The following is a 22,533-nucleotide window of genomic DNA, read 5'->3' as shown; positions in this document are numbered from 1 at the left end:
TGCAGAGATGTCCCCAGCCGATACACAGGCGAGCAGTACATGGCCACCGGATCAGACCGGACCCCCTCCACAAGGGAGAGTGGGACATAGAAGAAAAAGAAAAGAAACGGCAGATCAACTGGTCTAAAAAGGGAGTCTATTTAAAGGCTAGAGTATACAAATGAGTTCAGACTGCGTGGTCGGTAGTAGTGGGTTTCAGTAGGCCTTTAAGTTAAAAAATGTTAAACATAAAAATGGCAACGTGAACGAAAAATATCAATATTGCAGTAGAATTGACCACTAGATGGGATCAAACCAATTCAACCGTGTTGTTCAGTACTGTAGCCACTGATTGGCTCAGCCTCAGACAGCATTATTTTGGAATAGAAGATTATAAAGGTGACTAAAGGGCTTTATTTAATGTCTAGATGGCGTCCACAAAAAAATTGAAAATGTGGATTATCAATGCGTTCAGCTGCCGGGACTAAAAGATGAGCCTGTTTTGATAATAAGATACATTTTATTTTGTGATTTTGTATTTTATTTTTTATTATATCGTAAATGTATTGTGTGCTTTTTTTTTTTTTTCTGTTTCTTTTCTTTTTCTTTGAAATTGTAATTTTACTGCCTTTTTTACACAACTGCCAGGGGACTACAGATAAAAATGAGCCTACTGGCTAATTCTGGCTTTTTTAACCACGTGTAGTCGTGTGTTTTATGAAATTGCATTGTCCCCTTTAAAATAAATTAAACTTAAACTGTCATAATGTTACATAAATTATTTAGAAGGTCATGAATATCTTTTTTTGTGCTCCACCTATTAAAATGTTTGAATGTATTTAAAAAACGTCAATATATTTTATGTTTGAAAAAAACTGGCAGCTCAGTCGCTGGAATTTTTACAGTAAAAATGCACAGTTCTTTTTTATTTTCTTACTCCTGCGCTGCAAATTTTTTTACGGTAAAATACTATTTTCAAAATTACAGTTATTTGCTGTGAAAACAGAATATGTTTGAAAAAATTTGGTAGACTGAGTTAATGTTTTTCCAGTTTGGGGTTTATTTACATTTTTTACATTTTAGGTATAATTAATGTTTTTAAATAACTTTATAGTCATACTAACAGACAATAGGCACATAAGACAACACAAAATGTAGTACGAGAGGGTAAAAGCGGAATAGATTCTGAAAATAATGAATAGATTGTGATGCAATAGTGCAAATAGAACGTAAATCGGTTATAAAATACTTGTATTGCCCTTTTTTACCTTTAAGGTACTCAAAGCGCTTTGACACTATTTCCACATTCACCCATTCACACACACGTTCACACACTGATGGCGGGAGCTGCCATGCAAGGCCCTAACCAGGACTCATCAGGAGCAAGGGTGAAGTGTCTTGCTCAAGGACACAACTGACGTGACTAGGTTGGTAGAAGATGGGGATTGAACCAGGAACCCTCAGGTCTTTCTGAGACATGCAAGAAGGAACATAAGGATTTCAACTTGAAAGTATTTGTACAACCTTTCATCTGTACTGTCAAAACAAAAAACAGCAAAACAAACCAAAAGAAAGCCCATTTGGATATACACAATACAGTTTGTACATTATGTACTTGTTAAGTTAGAAATTGTTTTAAAGTTCACTTTGCCCTTTTGTTCAATGTACAATAACAACAACACAAGTTGGAATTCAAATACTTGTGGCCATTAATACACTAAAAGGGGTCCAACAACAATCCTGTACCTTTTTCAGCTTACAAGTTTACAGGACTTTTTAAAATTACTTTCTTATTGGAGGGTTGACCACTACCAAAACCAGACGGTAGATTCAACTTAGGTTTGTTCTATGTTTCTACTCTTGATATCAGTCAATCAATGAAAAATAACAAAAGCCCAGTTGTACATCAGTATGAGCCACAGGTGGCAGTATTGTGCAATACAAAGCGTTATAGTAGTGTTTTTGCAGCTCTGTGGATTCCCATTCTGCTCTTTTAAAGGGCTTTTAAATTAAATTGGATCCTAGTGGGGCTATTATAATAATTTGATTTTAATTTTTTTTTTAAAACTGGGTAAATCTGCATTCTTCTCCACTTAGCTCAAACACTCAGAGGTTATTTTAAACATTTTAAACAAAAACATGTATAATTTAAAAAAATAATGATTCAAATGAACTAATAAAAAATATATATTAGATGTATTTGTCCATTTTCTACCGCTTATTCCCTTTGGGGTCGCAGGGGGCGCTGGTGCCTATCTCAGCTACAATCGGGCGGAAGGCACTACACCCTGGACAAGTTGCCACCTCATCACAGGGCCAGGTAGACGGACAACATTCACACTCACATTCACACACTAGGGCCAATTTAGTGTTGCCAATCAACCTATTCCCAGGTGCATGTCTATAACAATAAAAAAAACATGGTAAATCTGCATTCTTCTCCACTTGGCTCAAACACTCAATACAGCCTTTTGTGCACCGTTTACACGTACTTTGTGGCGACTAATCAGAGGTCATTTTAAATGTTTTAAACACAGAAAAATATATAATTTATAAAAGAATGATTAAAAATGAACTAATACACAATATATATTAAATATATATGACACCATTTCATATAAATGTTTTAATATACTTTAATTTATATATTTACAGTATATATATATATATTATGTATTACACAAACACATATACAGTACAGGCCAAAAGTTTGGAAACACCTCCTCATTCACTGTGTTTTCTTTATTGTCATGACTAGATAGATAGATAGATAGATAGATAGTACTTTATTGATTCCTTCAGGAGAGTTCCTTCAGGAAAATTAAAATTCCAGCAGCAGTATACAGAGTTGAGATCAATTTAAAGAAAAAAGTAAAAAGTAAATAATGGGGGTTTAAAATTAAACAAAATAGAGAAATTTTACAAAAAGAATAAAAACAATGGGAATAACAATATAACAGTAAAATAAGAATATAACAAGACAAAGTAGGCAGTAGTGACCATGTTATGAAAACGTATTGCACTGTTAATGTTTTGCATCCCCTGTCATCCTAGTACCCCCCGTCCCCCGTCCCAGAGAGGAGTTGTACAGTCTAATGGCGTGTGGGACAAAGGAGTTCTTGAGTCTATTAGTCCTGCACTTGGGATGAAGCAGTCTAGCACTGAACAGGCTCCTCTGGCTACTGATAACGCTATGCAGAGGGGGACTGGCATCATCCAGGATGCTCACTAGTTTGTCCACAGTCCTCTTCTCTGCCACCGTCACCAGTGAGTCCAGTTTCATTCCGATTGTAGAACCGGCCCACCTGATCAGTTTCTCAAGTCTGGAGCTGTCCTTCTTAGATATACTGCCCCCCCAGCACACTACCATGTAGAACAGAACACTGGCAACCACAGACTGGTAGTACATCCACAGGAGTTTTCTACAAATGTTGAAGGAGTGTAGAGTGTCACTGTTGGCATGAAAACTATGAATGAACACATGTACTTAACAAAAAAGGTGAAATAACCGAAAACCTGTTTTATATTCTAGTTTCTTCAAAATAGCCACCCTTTTTTCTGATTATTGCTCTGCAAACTCTTGGCATTCTCTAGATGAGCTTCAAGAGGTAGTCACAGTAGTTACAGTAAACCATTAATAAGTGGGAATTATTATTGTCTACGACACTGTCAATATATTTTCAAACATTAGGAAAGCCATTTAGACATGAAACAGGGTCACCTTTACCCTCCTTTAATCCAATATTTAATGTTGCCTGAGGCTGAGCCAATCACTGGCCCTGATACTGAACAGTTTGCTCTGATTGGTTTGGATGGATGGATGGATGATCTTTATTGTCATTGGACAAGTAGAACAAAAATGTGTTTGTTTCTTTGCTTGTCTCGTCTAGTGACAAATACTATTGTCGTACTGCTATTGTTTGTTCATTTAGCCATTTTTATTATTAAAAATGCTTTATTTAGGCTGAAAATACACATAATTTGCTGAAATAAATCCCAGAAATCTGCGATAGAGTGAAGCTGCAAACTGCAACTAATATTTATCCATGAATTTTCTGGAAATCTTGCTTTCTGTGCTGTATTTTTTTTTTTAAAATACAGATTTAGATAAATAATTTTTCAACTCTTTTGCTTTAACCTGGCATATTCCATCTTTACAGATGCCACCTCTGCTGTTTAGGCAGTGTGTGTTGTGGTAAAGTCATGTCTGATACAGTGTTTTATCGGTCATAGTAAAAGGTAATTACTGCCATCATGATACCATGCTTTACAACTTACATCAATAACAATTATTTAGTTGATGTCAATAATGTGTTGAACCTGAATTTCCTGCCAAGTTGCCGTGATATCATCTATGTAGTCATCCACAGCAGGTACCGTATTGGTGGGCTTTGCAAAACTTGGTTACGCCAGCATCCGTCAGGTTAGCAGCAGCTTCTCCGCAAATGGTAATAACCCGCTGGACTACACACACGCAAAACAGAATAAATGCAGGCTGCGATGTTAGTCAAGTTTTAGAGTAAGTAGGAACTTCTACCTATACTGTAAGTGAGAGCTAAACGGACATAATTACATACCATCTTGATCCTTCAGGATTGGCCCAATTTTTGACCAGACATGCAACCAATCAGTTGTACACACAGTCTTAGGAAATCACATGCAACACGTCCACTCAATGTACACACAATTTTAACATTTGCCTACGCTGTTTGGCGTGTGTGATTTGGATCTTAGTAGATTAGATCCTTAATGTCCAACAGTAAACTCACAAGGTTGGTATTTTTTTGTACAAAACCCAAAACCAGTGAAGTTGGCACGTTGTGTAAATTGTAGCAGAATACAATGATTAGCAAATTCTCTTCAACCTATATTCAATTAAATAGACTGCAAAAACAAGATACTTAATGTTCTAACTGGTAAACTGAGTTGTTTTTTTTTTGCAAATATTAGCTCATTTGGAATTTGATGGCTGCATCATGTTTAAAAAAAACAAGCACAATAGAAAGTTGAGGAATGCTCATCAAAAACTTATTTGGAACATCCCACAGATGAACGGGCTAATTGGGAACAAGCAACGTTGTGTAAATCGTGAATAAAAACAGAATACAATGATTTGCAAATCCTTTTCAACTTATATTCAATTTAATTGATTGCAGCAAAGACAAGATATTTAATGTTCGGACTGAGAAACGTAACTTTTTTTTTTGCAAATAATCATTAACTTAGAAGCTTGGGCCCAGCCGAGCTGGCAGCGTGTCTGGGTGTTGTTGATGAATGGCTTAGGTTTTGCATAGTCGAGTTTTAACTTACACTTACAGATGTAGCAACCAACAGTAGTTACTGAAAGTGGTTTTATGAAGTGTTCCTGAGCCCATTTGGTGATATCCTTTACATACCGATGTCGCTTTTTGATGCAGTACCGCATGAAAGATCGAAGGTCCGTAATATCATCGCTTGCGTGCAGGGATTTCTCCAGGTTCTCTTAACTTGTTGATGATATCACGGACCGTAAATGGAGAAATTCCTCGCAATAGCTCGTTGAGAAATGTTTTTCTTAAACTGTTCTGAAGTGGTGACCCTCGCCCCATCTTTGTTTGTGAATCACTGAGCATTTAATGGAAGCTGCTTTTATACCCAATCCTGGCACCCGCCTGTTCCAAATCAGCTTTTTTGAAACATGTTGCAAGCATCAAATTCCAAATGAGCTAATATCTGCAAAAAATAACAAAGTTTTCCAGTTTGAACGTTAAGTATCTTGTCTTTGCAGTCTATTCAATTGAATGTAGGTTGAAAAAGATTTGCAAATCATTGTATTTTGTTTTTATTTATGATTTACACAACATGCCAACTTCACTGGTTTTGGGTTTTGTACAATGTCTAATATTGACGTATAAATTGATCTTTACATTGTTTACAAATAAGTTTGTCTACTTTGTTTTATTATGATTACAATCACTTTCAACGATTATTTGTTATAAATAAACTTAAATGTCAGTCTTTTTCAGCTCAAAAATGTCATAACAGGGGGTTGGGGGGGGGGGGGGGTCGCAGCTTACTGCGAGGTTTGGTCTCCCGGGATGCAATCGGACTATTCCGGACAAGGCTGGCCGGTAGGAAAATATTTAATTATTCAACTAACACTCAACGAAGTACAAAATATAAAACAACCTGAAGGCAAGCGTGCTTATCGCACGCGGAAGCTAAGGCAAAAACTTACGACATGAAACATAAAACTATGGACATGAAAACCTCACTAAACTGTGGCATGAAATAAATAGCATTAACTATGGAATCGGTCATGAAAACGAGCAACATGAACTATGATATCGCAGGAAACAAACATGACACTCCTAATGACGCGAGGCAGACTGACTGACAAAGACAGGCTTAAATCAACGTCTCTTGATTAGAGCAGGTGCGTGTCCCGAACACCAGAGGCAGATGAAACTAATAAGTGGCCATGGAAACTAAAACAGAAAATAACAAAAACATGATCCAGCCCACAGACAATGACAAAAAACTGATAATACACATATTGAAATACTCAAAATATGTATTGCCACAACCTAAGCAGCCTTTTCATGTAATTTCAAGACGACTCATTTGAGTAACAGGACTCAAAGTAACAGGAATGAGTTTTTAACAAAGAATGATCAAATACAACATGGCCTTTATACTATAATAGCATGTTAACATTAAGAAGCACAATACAGTGATTCAACAAAAAAACTGTTCTTGGTAAAAATACTAATGAGGATTATTAAAAGCTTGCATTGTTAATACATTACAGTAATATCCTTTTTGAGAACAGATTTGTGGGACAATATATCGCCCAGTAATCTGTCTCCAGAAAGTCACACAGTCCACAAGAGCATAACATGAGTGTTATGCTTATAAGCAGACGTGCAGGATTCAAATACCTGGTTTGTAAGATATTTAAGTTTTATTTTAATGCTGCAAAATTTATTTTGCGAAAAATAAAAAATATATCAATTTTTTGGGAAAAAAACATGCTTTAAATTTAAGTTAGATTTTTTTTTTTTTAGTATAGATGTTGTTTCAAATAAATAAAATAGTGTGAAAAAAAAACTGCAATTGGGCCTAATTTAGCCAGAACAGTGCACAGAACAGTTCATGTGTGCAGAGCCGCCCCTTGTTATATCGGTAGGCCCTCCGAAGTAAGTACATGTAAAAGGGCAATTATTAAATGACATGACACTTGATTTCACCGCAAACGTATTTCCTGGCTACTTACTGCTCTGTCGCTGATCAGAATATGATGATATTTTTCTCTATCCCTATAATACTCTATACCAGTGGTTCTCAAATGGGGGTACTTGAAGGTATGCCAAGGGGTACGTGAGATTTTTTTTAAATATCCTAAAAATAGCAACAATTCAAAAGTCCTTTATAAATATATTTATTGAATAATACTTCAACAAAATATGAATGTAAGTTCATAAACTGTGAAAAGAAATGCAACAATGCAATATTCAGTGTTGACAGCTTGATTTTTGTGGACATGTTCCATAAATATTGATGTTAAAGATTTATTTTTTTGTGAATAAATGTTTTCAACAAGTTTTTAGTTATTTTTGCATCTTTTTTACCAAATAGTTCAAGAAAGACCACTGCAAATGAGTAATATTTTGCACTGTTATACAATTTAATAAATCCAAAACTGATGACATAGTGCTGTATTTTACTTCTTTATCTTTTTCAACCAAAAATGCTTTGCTCTGATTAGGGGGTACTTGAATTAAACAAATGTTCACAGGGGGTACATCACTGAAAAAAGGTTGAGAAACCACTGCCCTACACTGTAAAAAAAAAAAAAAAAAAAATTAAAAATCAGTCAAATTTACGGTAAAATACCTACAGCTGGGGTTGCCAGGAAATCACCTCAAAAATATAGTCACAATGTTTAGAACATTATGGTATGTTGATGTCAAATCTGTTAATTTTACAGTTGATAACTGTTTTTTGCTTACGGTAAATTACTATGAAAAGAAACCCGATGTATTGTTAACATTTTTACAATAAACTTCACTGTAAAACAAATTACAGACACTTTTAGTGCTGCCAATCCGCATATCCTCAGGCGCATGTCTTTGGAGGTGGGAGGGTCCACCCAGTCACATGCTAACTCCTCACAGAAAGACCCCTAGCCTGGGAATCGAACCCAGGACCTTTTCACTGTAGGTACAAGCGAATCTGCAAGATACCTGTCTTTCTGAGACATGCAAGCCGTACATAAGGATTTCAACTTGAAAGTATTTGTACAACTTTTCACTGGACAACTCACAACATGTTCCTTCAAGTGAGCTATTAAAAATAGTTCCGTAACTGGAACTCGTTGCAACCGTCTATTTTACAGACAAGGAGCATGTAAGGCTTGCTTTTTTCCCCCAAAAAACATGCACCTAGTAGGGGGATTAGCAAAACTAAAATTGGCTCTAATCTGTTTTACGGTGAATTCCTGGTATCCACAGCTGCAAGTATTTTACCGTAAATAATATCGTTTCTTTGTAAACAGGTAAACAATATAGCAGGTTTCTTTCATATATACCATATGCAAAAACAGTTATCAACTTTAAGATAACAGATTTAACATCAACCTATGTCCTGTGCATGGTGACTGTATTTTACAGTGAATTACTGACAATCACAGCTGCCAGTATTTTACTGTGTGTTTGTTTTTTTACAGTGTATACATGGTAAATGGTAAATGGGTTATACTTGTATAGTGCTTTTCTACCTTCAAGATACTCAGAGCACTTTGACACTATTTCCACATTAACACACACATTCACACACTAATGGCGGGAGCTGCCAAGCAAATACCTAACCACAACCTATGAAGTGTCTTGCTCAAGGACACAACGGACATGACTAGGTTGGTAGAACCTGGGGATCGAACCGAGAACCCTCAGGTTGCTGGTACGGCCACACTCCCAACTTCCATAGTAATTTAGGTTATCTACTGTTTTTCAATTTTTACAGGAATCCACTGCATCTATTACTGGGACAAACTATTTTTGATTTTATGGTGTTTGACGCCCTGTGATGAGGTGGCGACTTGTCCAGGGTGTACGCCGCCTTCTGCCCGAATGCAGCTGAGATAGGCTCCAGCGACCCCCCCCCACCCCCGCGACCCCGAATGGGACAAGCGGTAGAAAATGGATGGATGGATGAATGGTGTTTTACTGTTGCCATTTTGCCGTAGTTTTTACCGTCATTTTTTAGGGTGTATACTAGGGGTGTGGGAAAAAATCGATCCGACAAACCACTACACAGCAATACCATAACCATGCAATCCAATTCCAAAACCAAACCTGACCCAGCAACACTCAGAACTGCAATAAACAGAGCAATTGAGAGGAGACACAAACACGACACAGAACAAACCAAAAGTAGTGAAACAAAAATGAGTATTATCAACAACAGTATCAATATTAATTATAATTTCAACATGGCAGTGATTAAAAATCCCTCATTGACATTATCATTAGACATTTATAAAAATAAAAAAAACGAACAATAGTGTCACAGTGGCTTACACTTGCATCGCATCTCAAAAGCTTGACAACACACTGTGTCCAATGTTTTCACAAAGATAAAATAAGTCATGTTTTTGGTTCGTTTAATAGTTCAAACAAATTTACATTATTGCAATCAGTTGATAAAACATTGTCCTTTAATATTATAAAAGCTTTTTTTTTTTAAATCTACTACTCTGCTAGCATGTCAGCAGACTGGGGTAGATCCTGCTGAAATCCTATGTATTGAATGAATACAGAATCGTTTTGAATCGGAAAAGTATCGTTTTTGAATCGAGAATTGAATCGAATCGAAAAAAATCGATATATTATCGAATCGTGACACCAAGAATCGATATTGAATCGAATCGTGGGACACCCAAAGATTCACAGCCCTAGTGTATACTCTTAGTGGCGCACACCGTTAATGCTCGTCTCTCGAAAAAGTGGCACTGGGATTGAATCACAGTTGAAGTAAGGCTGGGGCAATTGAAAAATGAATGTTTTAATAATGTGGAATTTATTATTAACAAGGTGGCGATTTGTACCACACCTTTGGCACGTGTGCAGCAGAGATAGGCTGCAGCGCTCCCCGACAAGCGGTAGAAAACGAAAGGATGGATGGAAAAAAATAAAAATTATATTATATATATATATATATATATATATATATATATATATATATATATATATATATATATATATATATATATATATATATATATAAAACCGGTAACCTTTTCCTCTGCGTTGTGTGGATTTTATGGAACATGACAGACACCATGGGTTGCTGCTCAGATGCACTTTACTGATAATACACATAATACAACTGTCGTCAATAACTTTTTGCCATCGTCGAGCCCCTACACAAATATAATAATGAACAAGAAAATGAATGACAGTGCTTAACAAGACAATACATTTTCTGTCGTCGCATGGACGCCTACCTCTCCCGTTATCGTAGACAAAAGGGAAGTTGGAAGGCGTGTCCAACGCATATAAAAAGACATGTGTCACAGTAGGAGGGACAATGAGACAAGTGTTCCACATTGACAAAACATCAAACAATATTCAGGTATTTACATGTAACTTACATATTTTGTGTAATTATAAAAATAATACATTATAAAATACATTATTTAAGAGACGTAATTGACCCTGTTACACACACACACATATATATATACATATATATATATACATATATATATATATATATATATATACATATATATATATATATATATCTATATATATATATATATATATATATATATATATATATATATATATATATACATATATGAGGTCGCGACTTGTCCAGGGTGTACTCCGCCTTCCGCCCGATTGTAGCTGAGATAGGCACCTGCACCCCCCGCGACCCCAAAGGGAATAAGCACTAGAAAATGGATGGATGGATATATATATTTATATATATACATATATATATATATATATATGTATATATATACATATATATATATATATATATAGATATATAGATATATATAGATATATATATGCATGTATATATACATACATATATATCCATAAACATTTTTATATCTATATACATATATATATATATGTATATAGATATAGATATATATGTATATATAGATAGATAGTACTTTATTATATATATATGCATGTATATATACATACATATCTATATATATATATATATAGATATATATGTATATATATAAATTAGGGGTGGGCAAATTAATGCGTTAATTACGAGTTAACTCATCAATCTATTAACGCCGACAATTATTTTATCGCACATTTGCGTATGTTGTTTACATGCTTTTATTTTGTTAACGATGGCGTCGCCCGGATGGGCTTTAGCGTCGAGGGGCTCTTGGTAAAGATGGAACATTTGGCAAAAATACCGGACAATTCTGCAAATTTCATGGCTGGCTTACAGCGTGGTCACTCCGGGATCACTTACGACCGCCAGACAATTCTGAATGTGGATAGATCGGGCCGTTTTGGACTGAATGACGCGTGCTTGCTAGACCGGCTAGCTAGCATGGGAATACTTTGCCGGCTACATCCAGCGGCCTGTGAAGCAGCGGAGTATATGTGTTGTCTGTCTATTTATCAATAATGCAGACGAGGAGTGTTGGCTGAGTTCTTAACGTTTACTTTCAGAGCGTGCATATCACAACATACAAGATGCCGTCATGGCAACACAACCTATACCGGGCTACCGTGCATGCTCGTCACTCCTGTTGCATGCTGGGTAGGGTAGTTCTTTTTTCCCCTGGCTCATAACATCACAATATAGTACCATGTATATGCGTTCAGTTTACCAAAGCACCAAGCAAACAATCGTAAAATTCCCATCATATCAATTCCTAGATATGGTCATAATTATTTTAAGTGCACTACGCAGAATAAACACAACATTATTAATATTGCTACTACGGATAATTTGATCAAAAATTCCCTAAAACAGCCCACTACCTATAATATAGGTTTTTTAAACATAAGATCCCTGATAAAAAAAAATGTTTCTGCTGTTACCTCGGATGTTATGATTGTGGCTCAGAGATTTGTATGTAGATTATATTTATTTTCCATAACAAACAGGATAACTTAAATACCCTGGGAGTATTTACATAGACAGACAACATTCACACTCACATTCACACACTAGGGCCAATTTAGTGTTGCCAATCAACCTATCCCCAGGTGCATGTTTTTGGAAGTGGGAGGAAGCTGGAGTACCCGGAGGGAACCCACGCAGTCACAGGAAGAACATGCAAACTCCACACAGAAAGATCCCGAGCCTGGGATTGAACCCGGGACTACTCAGGACCTTCGTATTATGAGGCAGACGCACTAACCCCTCTCCCACCGTGAAGCCCTGTTTTAATAATCCATCCATCCATCCATCCATCTTCTTCCGCTTATCCGAGGTAGGGTTGCGGGGGCAGCAGCCTAAGCAGGGAAGCCCAGACTTCCCTCTCCCCAGCCATTTCGTCTAGCTCTTCCCGGGGGATCCCGAGGCGTTCCCAGGCCAGCCGGGAGACATAGTCTTCCCAACGTGTCCTGGGTCTTCCCCGTGGCCTTCTATAGGTCGAACGAGCCCTAAAAACCTCACTAGGGAGGTGTTCGGGTGTCATCCTGACCAGATGCCCGAACCACCTCATCTGGCTCCTCTCGATGTGGAGGAGCAGCGGCTTTACTTTGAATTCCTCCCGGATGGCAGAGCTCCTCACCCTATCTCTAAGGCAGAGTCCCGCCACCCGGCAGAGGAAACTCATTTCGGCCGCTTGTACCCGTGATCTTATCCTTTCGGTCAAGACCCAAAGCTCATGACCATAGGTGAGGATGGGAACGTAGATCGACCGGTATATTAAGAGCTTTGCCGTCCGGCTCAGCTCCTTCTTCACCACAACGGATCGGTACAATGACCGCATTACTGAAGACGCCGCACGGATCCGCCTGTCGATCTCACGATCCACTCTTCCCTCACTCGTGAACAAGACTCCTAGGTACTTGAACTCCTCCACTTGGGGCAGGGTCTCCTCCCCAACCCGGAGATGGCACTCCACCCTTTTCAGGCCAGATAAAGCCAACAGGACCACATCATCTGCAAAAAGCAGAGACCTAATCCCGGGGCCACCATACCGGAACCCCTCAACGCCTTGACTGCGCCTAGAACAGTGGTTCTTAACCTGGGTTCGATCGAACCCTAGGGGTTCGGTGAGTCGGCCTTAGGGGTTCGGCGAAGGTCAAGACACACCCGACTCATCGTGTAAATACAAACTTCTCCCTGTCGGCGTATTACGGATACGGCAACAGCTGACTGATTTGCAGGTGTGTAATTTGTTGTGAGTTTATGCACTGTGTCGGTTTTGTTGTTTGAACAAGGTGATGTTCATGCACGGTTCATTTTGTGCACCAGTAAAATAAAACAGGGTAATACTCAAGTATGGGGAACATATTCACTATTAATTAGTTGCTTATTAACATGCAAATGAGTATCATATTGGCTCTTAATTAGTCATTATTAAGTAATTATTAATGCCTTATTCGGTATGGCCTTATTATAACCCTAACCCTCTAACCCTGACCCTAACCCTAACCAAGTAACTCTAAATTAAGTCTTTATTACTTAGAATATGTTCCCTTAGTGTCCAAATAACTCTCAATTAAGTCGTCGTTACTTAAAATATGTCCTCCATACTATAGTGTTATTAAAAACATATGATTTGACTTGAGTTTGATAAAAAAAAAAAAAACATTTTCTTTTTCACTAAAGAATGGTTCGGTGATTGCACATATGGAACTGGTGGGGTTCGGTACCTCCAACAAGCTTAAGAACCACTGGCCTAGAAGTTCTGTCCATAAAAGTATGCCCTGTTTTAATCATGTTAAATTTAATATTTTTGTTGAAAGATTAAAGTTTTAGCGACTTGTCCAGGGTGTACTTCGCATTCTGCCCGATTTGTAGCTGAGGTAGAAACCACCGCCCCACTCGAGCCCAAAGGGAATAAGCGGTAGGTAGAAAATGGATGGATGGATGGATTCGAGTTTTAGACTAGATTAGATTAGATTAGATAGTACTTTATTTATTCCATCAGGAGAGTCCCTTCAGGAAAATTAAAATTTTCAGCACAATCCCATTCAAGATCAGACAAACATTACAGGGAGACAGAACAGGATCGCTGACGGGTCTGCCAGCTTCCAGCGCTCCTTACAAAAAAGATGAGATACAGGTAAACAGGGGGGGGGGATGGGAGAAAAAAATAGAATATTTAAATAAAAAACAAAAAAATCGGTCTTAACCTGGGCCCTGGAGAGGGGGTGCAGACTGAGGCCAAGGGGAAAAAACCACAACTCATAGCCATAGTACACATCCCTCTTACATGTGTGTAAGAGGGAAACGTCAAACATCAAAGAACACAGAGGACAATAAAGACATTAAAGCAGCAGATACAACCAGACACTTCTACATACAGCTATGAATAAAAAGTAAAAGAAACATATCCACTGTGGTGGCCTCTGCGGTGTTCCACGCCATCGTCCGTGGCCATCGTCATTATTAATTAATTATTAATGCCTTATTCGTCATGGCCTTATTATAACCCTAACCCTCGAACCCTAACCAAGTAACTCTAAATTAAGTCTTTATTACTTAAAATATGTTCCCCTAGTGTCCAAATAACTCTAAATTAAGTCTTCGTTACTTAAAATATGTTCTCCATACTAAAGTTTTACCAAAAACATACAATTTGACTTGAATTTGATTTTTTAAAAAAAAATAATATTAAAAAAAATTTCACTAAAGAACGGTTCAGTGATTGCACATATGGAACTGGTGGGGTTCGGTACCTCCAACAAGCTTAAGAACCACTGGCCTAGAAGTTCTGTCCATAAAAGTTATGCCCTGTTTTAATAATGTTAAATTTAATATTTTTGTTGAAAGATTCAAGTTTTAGCGCCTTCTGCCTGATTGTAGCCCCACTCGACCCCAAAGGGAATAAGCGGTAGGAAACTGGATGGCTGGATGGATATATACAAACCCCGTCTCCATTAGTAGGGAAATTGTGTTATCAATCAATCAATCAATGTTTACTTATATAGCCCTAAATCACTAGTGTCTCAAAGGGCTGCACAAACCACCACGACATCCTCGGTAGGCCCACATAAGGGCAAGGAAAACTCACACCCAGTGGGACGTCGGTGACAATGATGACTATGAGAACCTTGGAGAGGACGAAAGCAATGGATGTCGAGCTGGTCTAACATGATACTGTGAAAGTTCAATCCATAATGGATCCAACACAGCCGCGAGAGTCCAGTCCAAAGGGGATCCAACACAGCAGCGAGAGTCCCGTTCACAGCTGAGCCAGCAGGAAACCAACCCAAGCGGAGGCGGATCAGCAGCACAGAGATGTCCCCAGCCGATACACAGGCAAGCAGTACATGGCCACCGGATCGGACCGGACCCCCTCCACAAGGGAGAGTGGGACATTGGAGAAAAACAAAAGAAACGGCAGATCAACTGGTCTAAAAAGGGAGTCTATTTAAAGGCTAGAGCAGTGGTCGGGAATCTTTTTGGCTGAGAGAGCCAAGAAGCCAAATATTTTCAAATGTATTTCCGTAAGAGTCGTAAAATATTTGTTTAACCCTTAACACAACTAAACGCGTGCATTTTTAGAGTATAATAGGTCTCTTATTCTTTGTAGTAACATTGTTATTCTGAAGCTAACTGTTGAGAGGGCGTGGCCTGCGGGCCTGCAGCGAAGCGGGGTGTTGCCAGGACCGGCCTCGAAATCAGTGAAAGGTGCGTAGACGACCCACCTGGGCCTTGTTACCTAGTCACCTGTCGCTATGTTATAAGCAGCAGCCAGGAGGAGAGACGGGGTTGGTGCAGGAGCCAGAACGAAAGAGAAAAAGACAATTGCTGGAAAGCAATTGAGAGACTTACTGAAAAATTAAACAATACTGTAACCCTGAAACAGGGTCTCATGTCGGTTCTTGGTGGTTTGAAGAACCCCCAGGAGGGCAAGCCCCACACTAACCAATAATAAATAAATAACTTCTTACCATCAACGCAGCTTCTTGAACAGGTGCGGTAGAAAACGGATGGATCGATTAAAAATGCACGAGGATGTTTTATATTTTGAACATCATTTTTAACACTGATTACAAGTGGAATTATTCATTATTTATCGTGTTAAGCAGAGTCAGCTCAAATTTACCTGAGAGTCGGATGCAGTCATCAAAAGAGCCACATCTGGCTCCCGAGCCATAGGTTCCCTACCCCTGGGCTAGTGTATACGAATGAGTTTTAAGGTGAGACTTAAATACTTCTACTGAGGTGTTAGATGAAAATAAAAACGCAATACAATGATTTGCAAATCATTTTCAACCCATATTCAATTGAATATGCTACAAAGACAACATATTTGATTTTCAAACTGATAAACGGTAGAAAAATGGATGGATTCGAGTTTTATAAAAACAAAAAAACAAACAACAAAAAAAAAACGTTTATTCACATGAATAAAAAAGTGTCAACACATTTGTAATGGGTGGGCTCTGCTCAAGGCCACAATAAATCCAGGGGCGGCCCTGCGCAGATCAGCGCATGTGTGCATGTGACTTAATTGCCATCACTAACTTTCTCTCCTCCTCTCTCTCTCTCTCTCTCTCTCTCTACACTCACATCCTCTCCCACCAGCAGCACCACTACGGCGGACACTTTTTGGACCGACGCGTACCGAACATGTTCCGGGCTCTGAACGCTGCGCTCACGGTGCTTCTGGCCGCCTCGCTGTCGCGGCGGAGCACGGCGGGAGGCTACGGTGGTGGTGGCGGCGGCGGCGGTGTGGCTCTTTTCGCCGCCCAGACCTCACCCCCGGACCCCTGCTACGACGAGCACGGCCACCCGCGCCGATGCATCCCGGACTTCGTCAACTCGGCCTTCGGCCAGGAGGTGAGGGTGTCCAGCACCTGCGGGCGGACCCCCGGCCGCTACTGCGTGCTGAGCTCGGCGGACAAAGTGGACGAGCGGACGCGGAACTGTCACACCTGCGACGCGGCCGACCCCAAAAGGTCGCACCCTCCGGCGTACCTCACCGACCTCAACAACCCGCACAACCTAACGTGCTGGCGCTCGGAGAACTTTATCCAGTCCCCGCAGAACGTCACCCTGACTCTGTCCCTGGGCAAGAAGTTCGAGGTGACCTACGTCAGCCTCCAGTTCTGCTCGCCCAGACCGGAATCCATGGTCATCTTCAAATCCATGGACTACGGCAAGACGTGGGTGCCCTTCCAGTTCTACTCGACCCAGTGCCGGAAGATGTACAACAAGCCCAACCGGGCCGCCATCACCAAGCAGAACGAGCAGGAGGCCATCTGCACGGACTCGCACACCGACATGTTCCCGCTGAGCGGCGGCCTGATCGCCTTCAGCACGCTGGACGCGCGACCCTCCGCGCACGACTTCGACAACTCCCCGGTGCTGCAGGACTGGGTGACGGCCACCGATATCCGGGTGACGTTCGGGCGGCTGCACACGTTCGGCGACGAGAACGAGGACGACTCGGAGCTGGCCCGGGACTCCTACTTTTACGCCGTGTCCGACCTGCAGGTGGGCGGCCGCTGCAAGTGCAACGGACACGCGTCGCGCTGCGTCAAGGACCGCGACGGGGAGCTGGTGTGCGAGTGCAAGCACAACACGGCCGGGCCGGAGTGTGACAGGTGCAAGCCCTTCCACTATGACCGGCCGTGGCAGAGAGCCACTGCCCGGGAGGCCAACGAGTGTGTGGGTGAGTGCCTGGGCTTGGACCCCCCCTGGAAGTACTCAACCTGGGCTGTCCAAACTTTTTTTTTTTTTTTTACTGAAAAATATACCAGCAACAACTTTGACATTTTTCAATGCAACGTTTAATATTACTTTTGAAAGAAACAGGTTACTTTTCCCCTTATTTTTATAGATAGCAGGGTTTCCCGCACATTCATTTATTAGTGGCGGCCCGCCACAAATAAAAAAATAAAAAAATAAAAATAAAAAAATAAATATATATATATATTAAGGGTGTGTGGGAGAAAATCGATTCGAATTTTTAAAAAATCATTTTTTTTTCTTTTTAATTAAAAAAAAAAAAAATATATATATATTTTTATCAATCCAACAAACCACTACACAGCAATACCATAACAATGCAATCCAATTCCAAAACCAAACCTGACCCAGCAACACTCAGAACTGCAATAAACAGAGCAATTGAGAGGAGACACAAACACGACACAGAACAAACCAAAAGTAGTGAAACAAAAATGAATATTATCAACAACAGTATCAATATTAATTATAATTTCAGCATAGCAGTGATTAAAAATCCCTCATTGACATTATCACTAGACATTTATAAAAATTAAAAAAAAAGAACAATAGTGTCACAGTGGCTTACTCTTGCATCGCATCTCATAAGCTTGACAACACACTGTGTCCAATGTTTTCACAAAGATAAAATAAGTCATATTTTTGGTTCGTTTAATAGTTAAAACAATTTTACATCATTACAATCAGTTGATAAAACGTTGTCCTTTACAATTATAAAAGCTTTTTTTTTTTTTAAATCTACTACTCTGCTAGCTTGTCAGCAGACTGGGGTAGATCCTGCTGAAATCATATGTGTTGAATGAATACAGAATCGTTTTGAATCGGAAAAATATCGTTTTTGAATCGAATCGAAAAAATCGATATATTATCGAATCATGACCCCAAGAATCGATATTGAATTGAATCGTGGGACACCCAGATTCACAGCCCTAATATACTGTATATATATATATATATATATATATATATATATATATATATATATATATATATATATATATATATATATATTTATTTATTTATTTTTTCCGGCTTTTGACTCACTTGATCGCTCATAAAAGCAATGGGACTCTTTGAATGGAGCTTGTAGTTACATATTATATAAATATGTAAATATTATATATATATGTATTTAAATACGTACATAAAGTGTTGTAATTATATTCCAACTCCGGGTTCTTTTTGGTCATCGCCGCCGCCGCCCGACCACACCACCACAAATAGATGCCTGACCTGTGGGAAACACTAGATCAGGGGCGCCGCTAGGGATTTTGGGCCCCGTGAAAAGAGTCTTTACAGGGCCCCCAACACATAATTTCATATAATTTCATCATCATTAGGGGCCTTTCTGGGCCCCCCTCCATCATGGGCCCCTAGAATCCGTCTCCTTTACCCCCCCCCCCCCCCCCCCCTTTTCGGCGCCCCTGCAGTAGAGAGTACTTTATTGATTCTTTCAGGAGAGTTCCATCAGGAAAATTGAAATTCCAGCAGCAGTGTACAGAATTGAGATCAAATTTAAAAAGTGAAGTATATTTATATAGCGCTTTTCTCAAATTGCTTTACATAGTGAAACACAATATCTAATTTTTACATTTAAACCAGTGTGGGTGCTACTGGGAGCAGGTGGGTAAAGTGTATTGCCCAAGGACACAACGGTAGTGACTAGGATGGTGCAAGCGGGGATCAAACATACAACCCTCAAGTTGCTGGCACGGCCGCTCTACCAACCGAGATATACCGCCCCAATCTGGGATGTCCAAACTATTTTTTAACTGAAGAAATATACCAGCAACAACTTTGATATTTTTCAATGCAACGTTTAATAGTACTTTTTAAAGAAACAGGTTAGTTTTCACCTTATTTTTATAGATATTACTTTATTGATTCCTTTGGGAAAATTGAAATTCCAGCAGCAGTGTACAGAATTGAGATCACATTTAAAAAGTAAAAAGTCAATAATGGGGGTATCAATGGAAATAAAATATAAAATATAAAAACAAGAATAAAAATAAAAAAGCAACGATAGGAATACAAATATAACAGTAAAAATAAGAATATAACGAGAAACTATGCAGTAGTGACCATGTTAGGAAAATGTATCGCACTGTTCATTGCACTTATGTTGTAATTAGTCCTGTTTTTAATCATGATAAATTACTTGCATAATTTAAATTCACTTAAAAAAGACCCCAATGTTTATTTCTTTCTTTTCATAGTTTATTTCGAACATGAGCACATTTACAACACAATACATCACACAGTTTCATATCACCTTACATCGCATCATGTCCGAAAAGGAGTAGGAAGAAGCAAAGCTTATTTAATCCTACCCCTTTCCCACGTCAGAGCGCCCACAAATGCATACATTCATATACTGACTCTACTTACAGCAAAATAACAAAATGACATCCGTGAATGAGTAATACAACAGTTCTGTAACATGTATTTAATTAATTCAGTCATTACCAACATACTGACGTGACGTGATTATTTTTGACACAAGTTACATTTTTTATGTAACTTGAATCCACCATGTTTATTTGGTAAAATTGTGCAAACCGTTTCATCTAAAAAGTAATGTGTTTATATCATTAGTGCTGTCAAACGATTATTATATTTTTTTAATCAAGAGTCATTTACAGGTGTCAGTGTCCTGGGTATGACGTTAAACTACATGCAGGCTTGAGATGGGAGGTTGTGTGTGGGTGAGTCCCAACTAACGTCTATAAAATGCACACAAAGAACCGTTTGCACCTTCTCTTGTGACTGGCGGGCAGTCAGCACCATAAAGCTGAGCGGGTCCCTGGGTAAATGGGGCGCGGACAACAAACAGGACAGACTAAGTTCAACAGCCCAGTAAGGCAATTAGTCTAGGAGAAGGATCTCTGATATAAAATACCCCTTCCAACCCGCACCAAGCCAGCGTGGAAGGTGTAGGCTAATAACCAGCATGAAAAGTACGCCAAGTAGCAGAAACATGCTGAGGCTTTCGTCCAGCAGTGGACTGTCAACGGCTGATGATGATGATGATGATGATGATGATGATGATGATGAATTTACAGGTTGTTGCTTGTATAAAAATTCACTTGAAAAAAGACCCCAGTAATTTGACAAAAATTACATTTTTAATGTGTGTTACTTGAATCCACCACGTTTATTTGCTAAAAAACGTGCAAACCGTTTCATCTAAAGTCCACTCGGGGTGTGCTTTGGAGTGAAATTTACCACTGGGCACACCAGTCGGAGTTGTTTTTGTGATTTGTCGCACGAGTAAAGTCGTCATTTTTGACAGCCCAAGTTATTATATTATTGTAGTGGGGGTTTACCGATTACAAAATTCGAAATCACCGTTATCGTGAACAAAATGATCACGGTGCGGTATAGTGAATATGGTCAGTAAGTACACACTCACTGAAATGTTTTGACCAATTTGAATTTTTTTTTTACTAAAATAGGCACACCATTAGAACACCACTATTTTGCATGTTTCATGCTTCACTAAAAGTATCTGTTTTAGCTTTAAACTTGTATTGTTTTGAATCCTTGTACTGTATGTAGCACCTTAACATTTATTTACATGAAACATGAATAACATATAACATCTATTAATATTAATATTAATAATTTCTGGTGGACTTTGTGTCATCCTATTCTGTTCAACAGTCCTTGAACACACCGCAAAAACATCTACTTGTATTCCTATTATTAAAGAGTAATCACTTTGTGTTAAGAGAACACTGCTTGAATAGGTTCACTGTGTACATTTGAATAAATTAGTTGCTCGAAAAGTAACGTGTTTATATCATTAGTGCTGTCAAACGATTATTATATTTTTTTAATCACGATTAATTTACAGGTTGTTGCTTGTATAAAAATTCACTTGAAAAAAGACCCCAGTAATTTGACAAAAATTAAATTTTTAATGTGTGTTACTTGAATCCACCACGTTTATTTGCTAAAAAACGTTTGAACCGTTTTATCTAAAGTCCACTCGGGGTGTACTTTGGAGTGAAATTTACCACTGAGCACACCAGTCGGAGTCGTTTTTGTGATTAGTCGCATGAGTAAAGTCGTCATTTTTGATGGCGCTAGTTATTATATTATTGTAGAAGGGATTTAACGATTTGAACATTCTAAATCACTGTTATTGTGACCAAAATGATCATGTGGTATAGTGAATGTGGTAAAAAAGTATACACTCACTGAAATGTTTTGACCAAAATTTTATCAAACTAAAATAAATGGGCACACTATTAGAAAACCCAGTATTTTACATGTTTCATGCTTCATTAAAAGTATCTGTGTTTGCACCAAGCGTTTATTGTTTTGAATCCTTGTACTCTATGTAGCACCTTAAGATTTATTTACTGTACATGAAACGTGCATAAAATCTATTATTATTGATATTAATTATTATTTCTGGCGAACGTTGTGGCGTCCTATTCTGTTCAACAGTCTTTGAACACACCGCAAAAACACCTCTGTCTTGTATTCTTCTTATTATAGAGCAATCACTTTGCTGTAAGACAGGGGTGTCAAACTCAAATACAGAGTGGGCCAACATTTAAAACTGAACAAAGCCGCGGGCCAAGGCTGAACAAATTAACCTTTTAATAGGGACCCAAACAAGTTTTGCAATGAATA

The 22,533-nt window shown here is 38.7% G+C and overlaps 1 protein-coding gene across 1 annotated transcript in view; it reads left to right on the top strand.

Annotated features, from left to right (window-relative positions):
* Window positions 1-16,730: 16,730 nt before the first annotated feature.
* ntn1a (netrin 1a) overlaps window positions 16,731-22,533 on the top strand; it is a 192,630-nt gene continuing 186,827 nt past the window's right edge. Inside the window, exon 1 of the mRNA XM_061911111.1 lies at window positions 16,731-17,812. Coding sequence (XP_061767095.1) covers window positions 16,768-17,812 — 1,045 coding nt within the window. The 5' untranslated portion in view covers window positions 16,731-16,767. The remainder of the gene's footprint in view (window positions 17,813-22,533) is intronic.

The sequence above is a fragment of the Nerophis ophidion genome, linkage group LG01, assembly GCF_033978795.1.
Source record: "Nerophis ophidion isolate RoL-2023_Sa linkage group LG01, RoL_Noph_v1.0, whole genome shotgun sequence".
Lineage (NCBI taxonomy): Eukaryota > Metazoa > Chordata > Actinopteri > Syngnathiformes > Syngnathidae > Nerophis > Nerophis ophidion.
The sequence above is the reverse complement of the archived record's forward strand: the minus strand, read 5'-3'. Positions and strand labels throughout refer to the sequence as shown.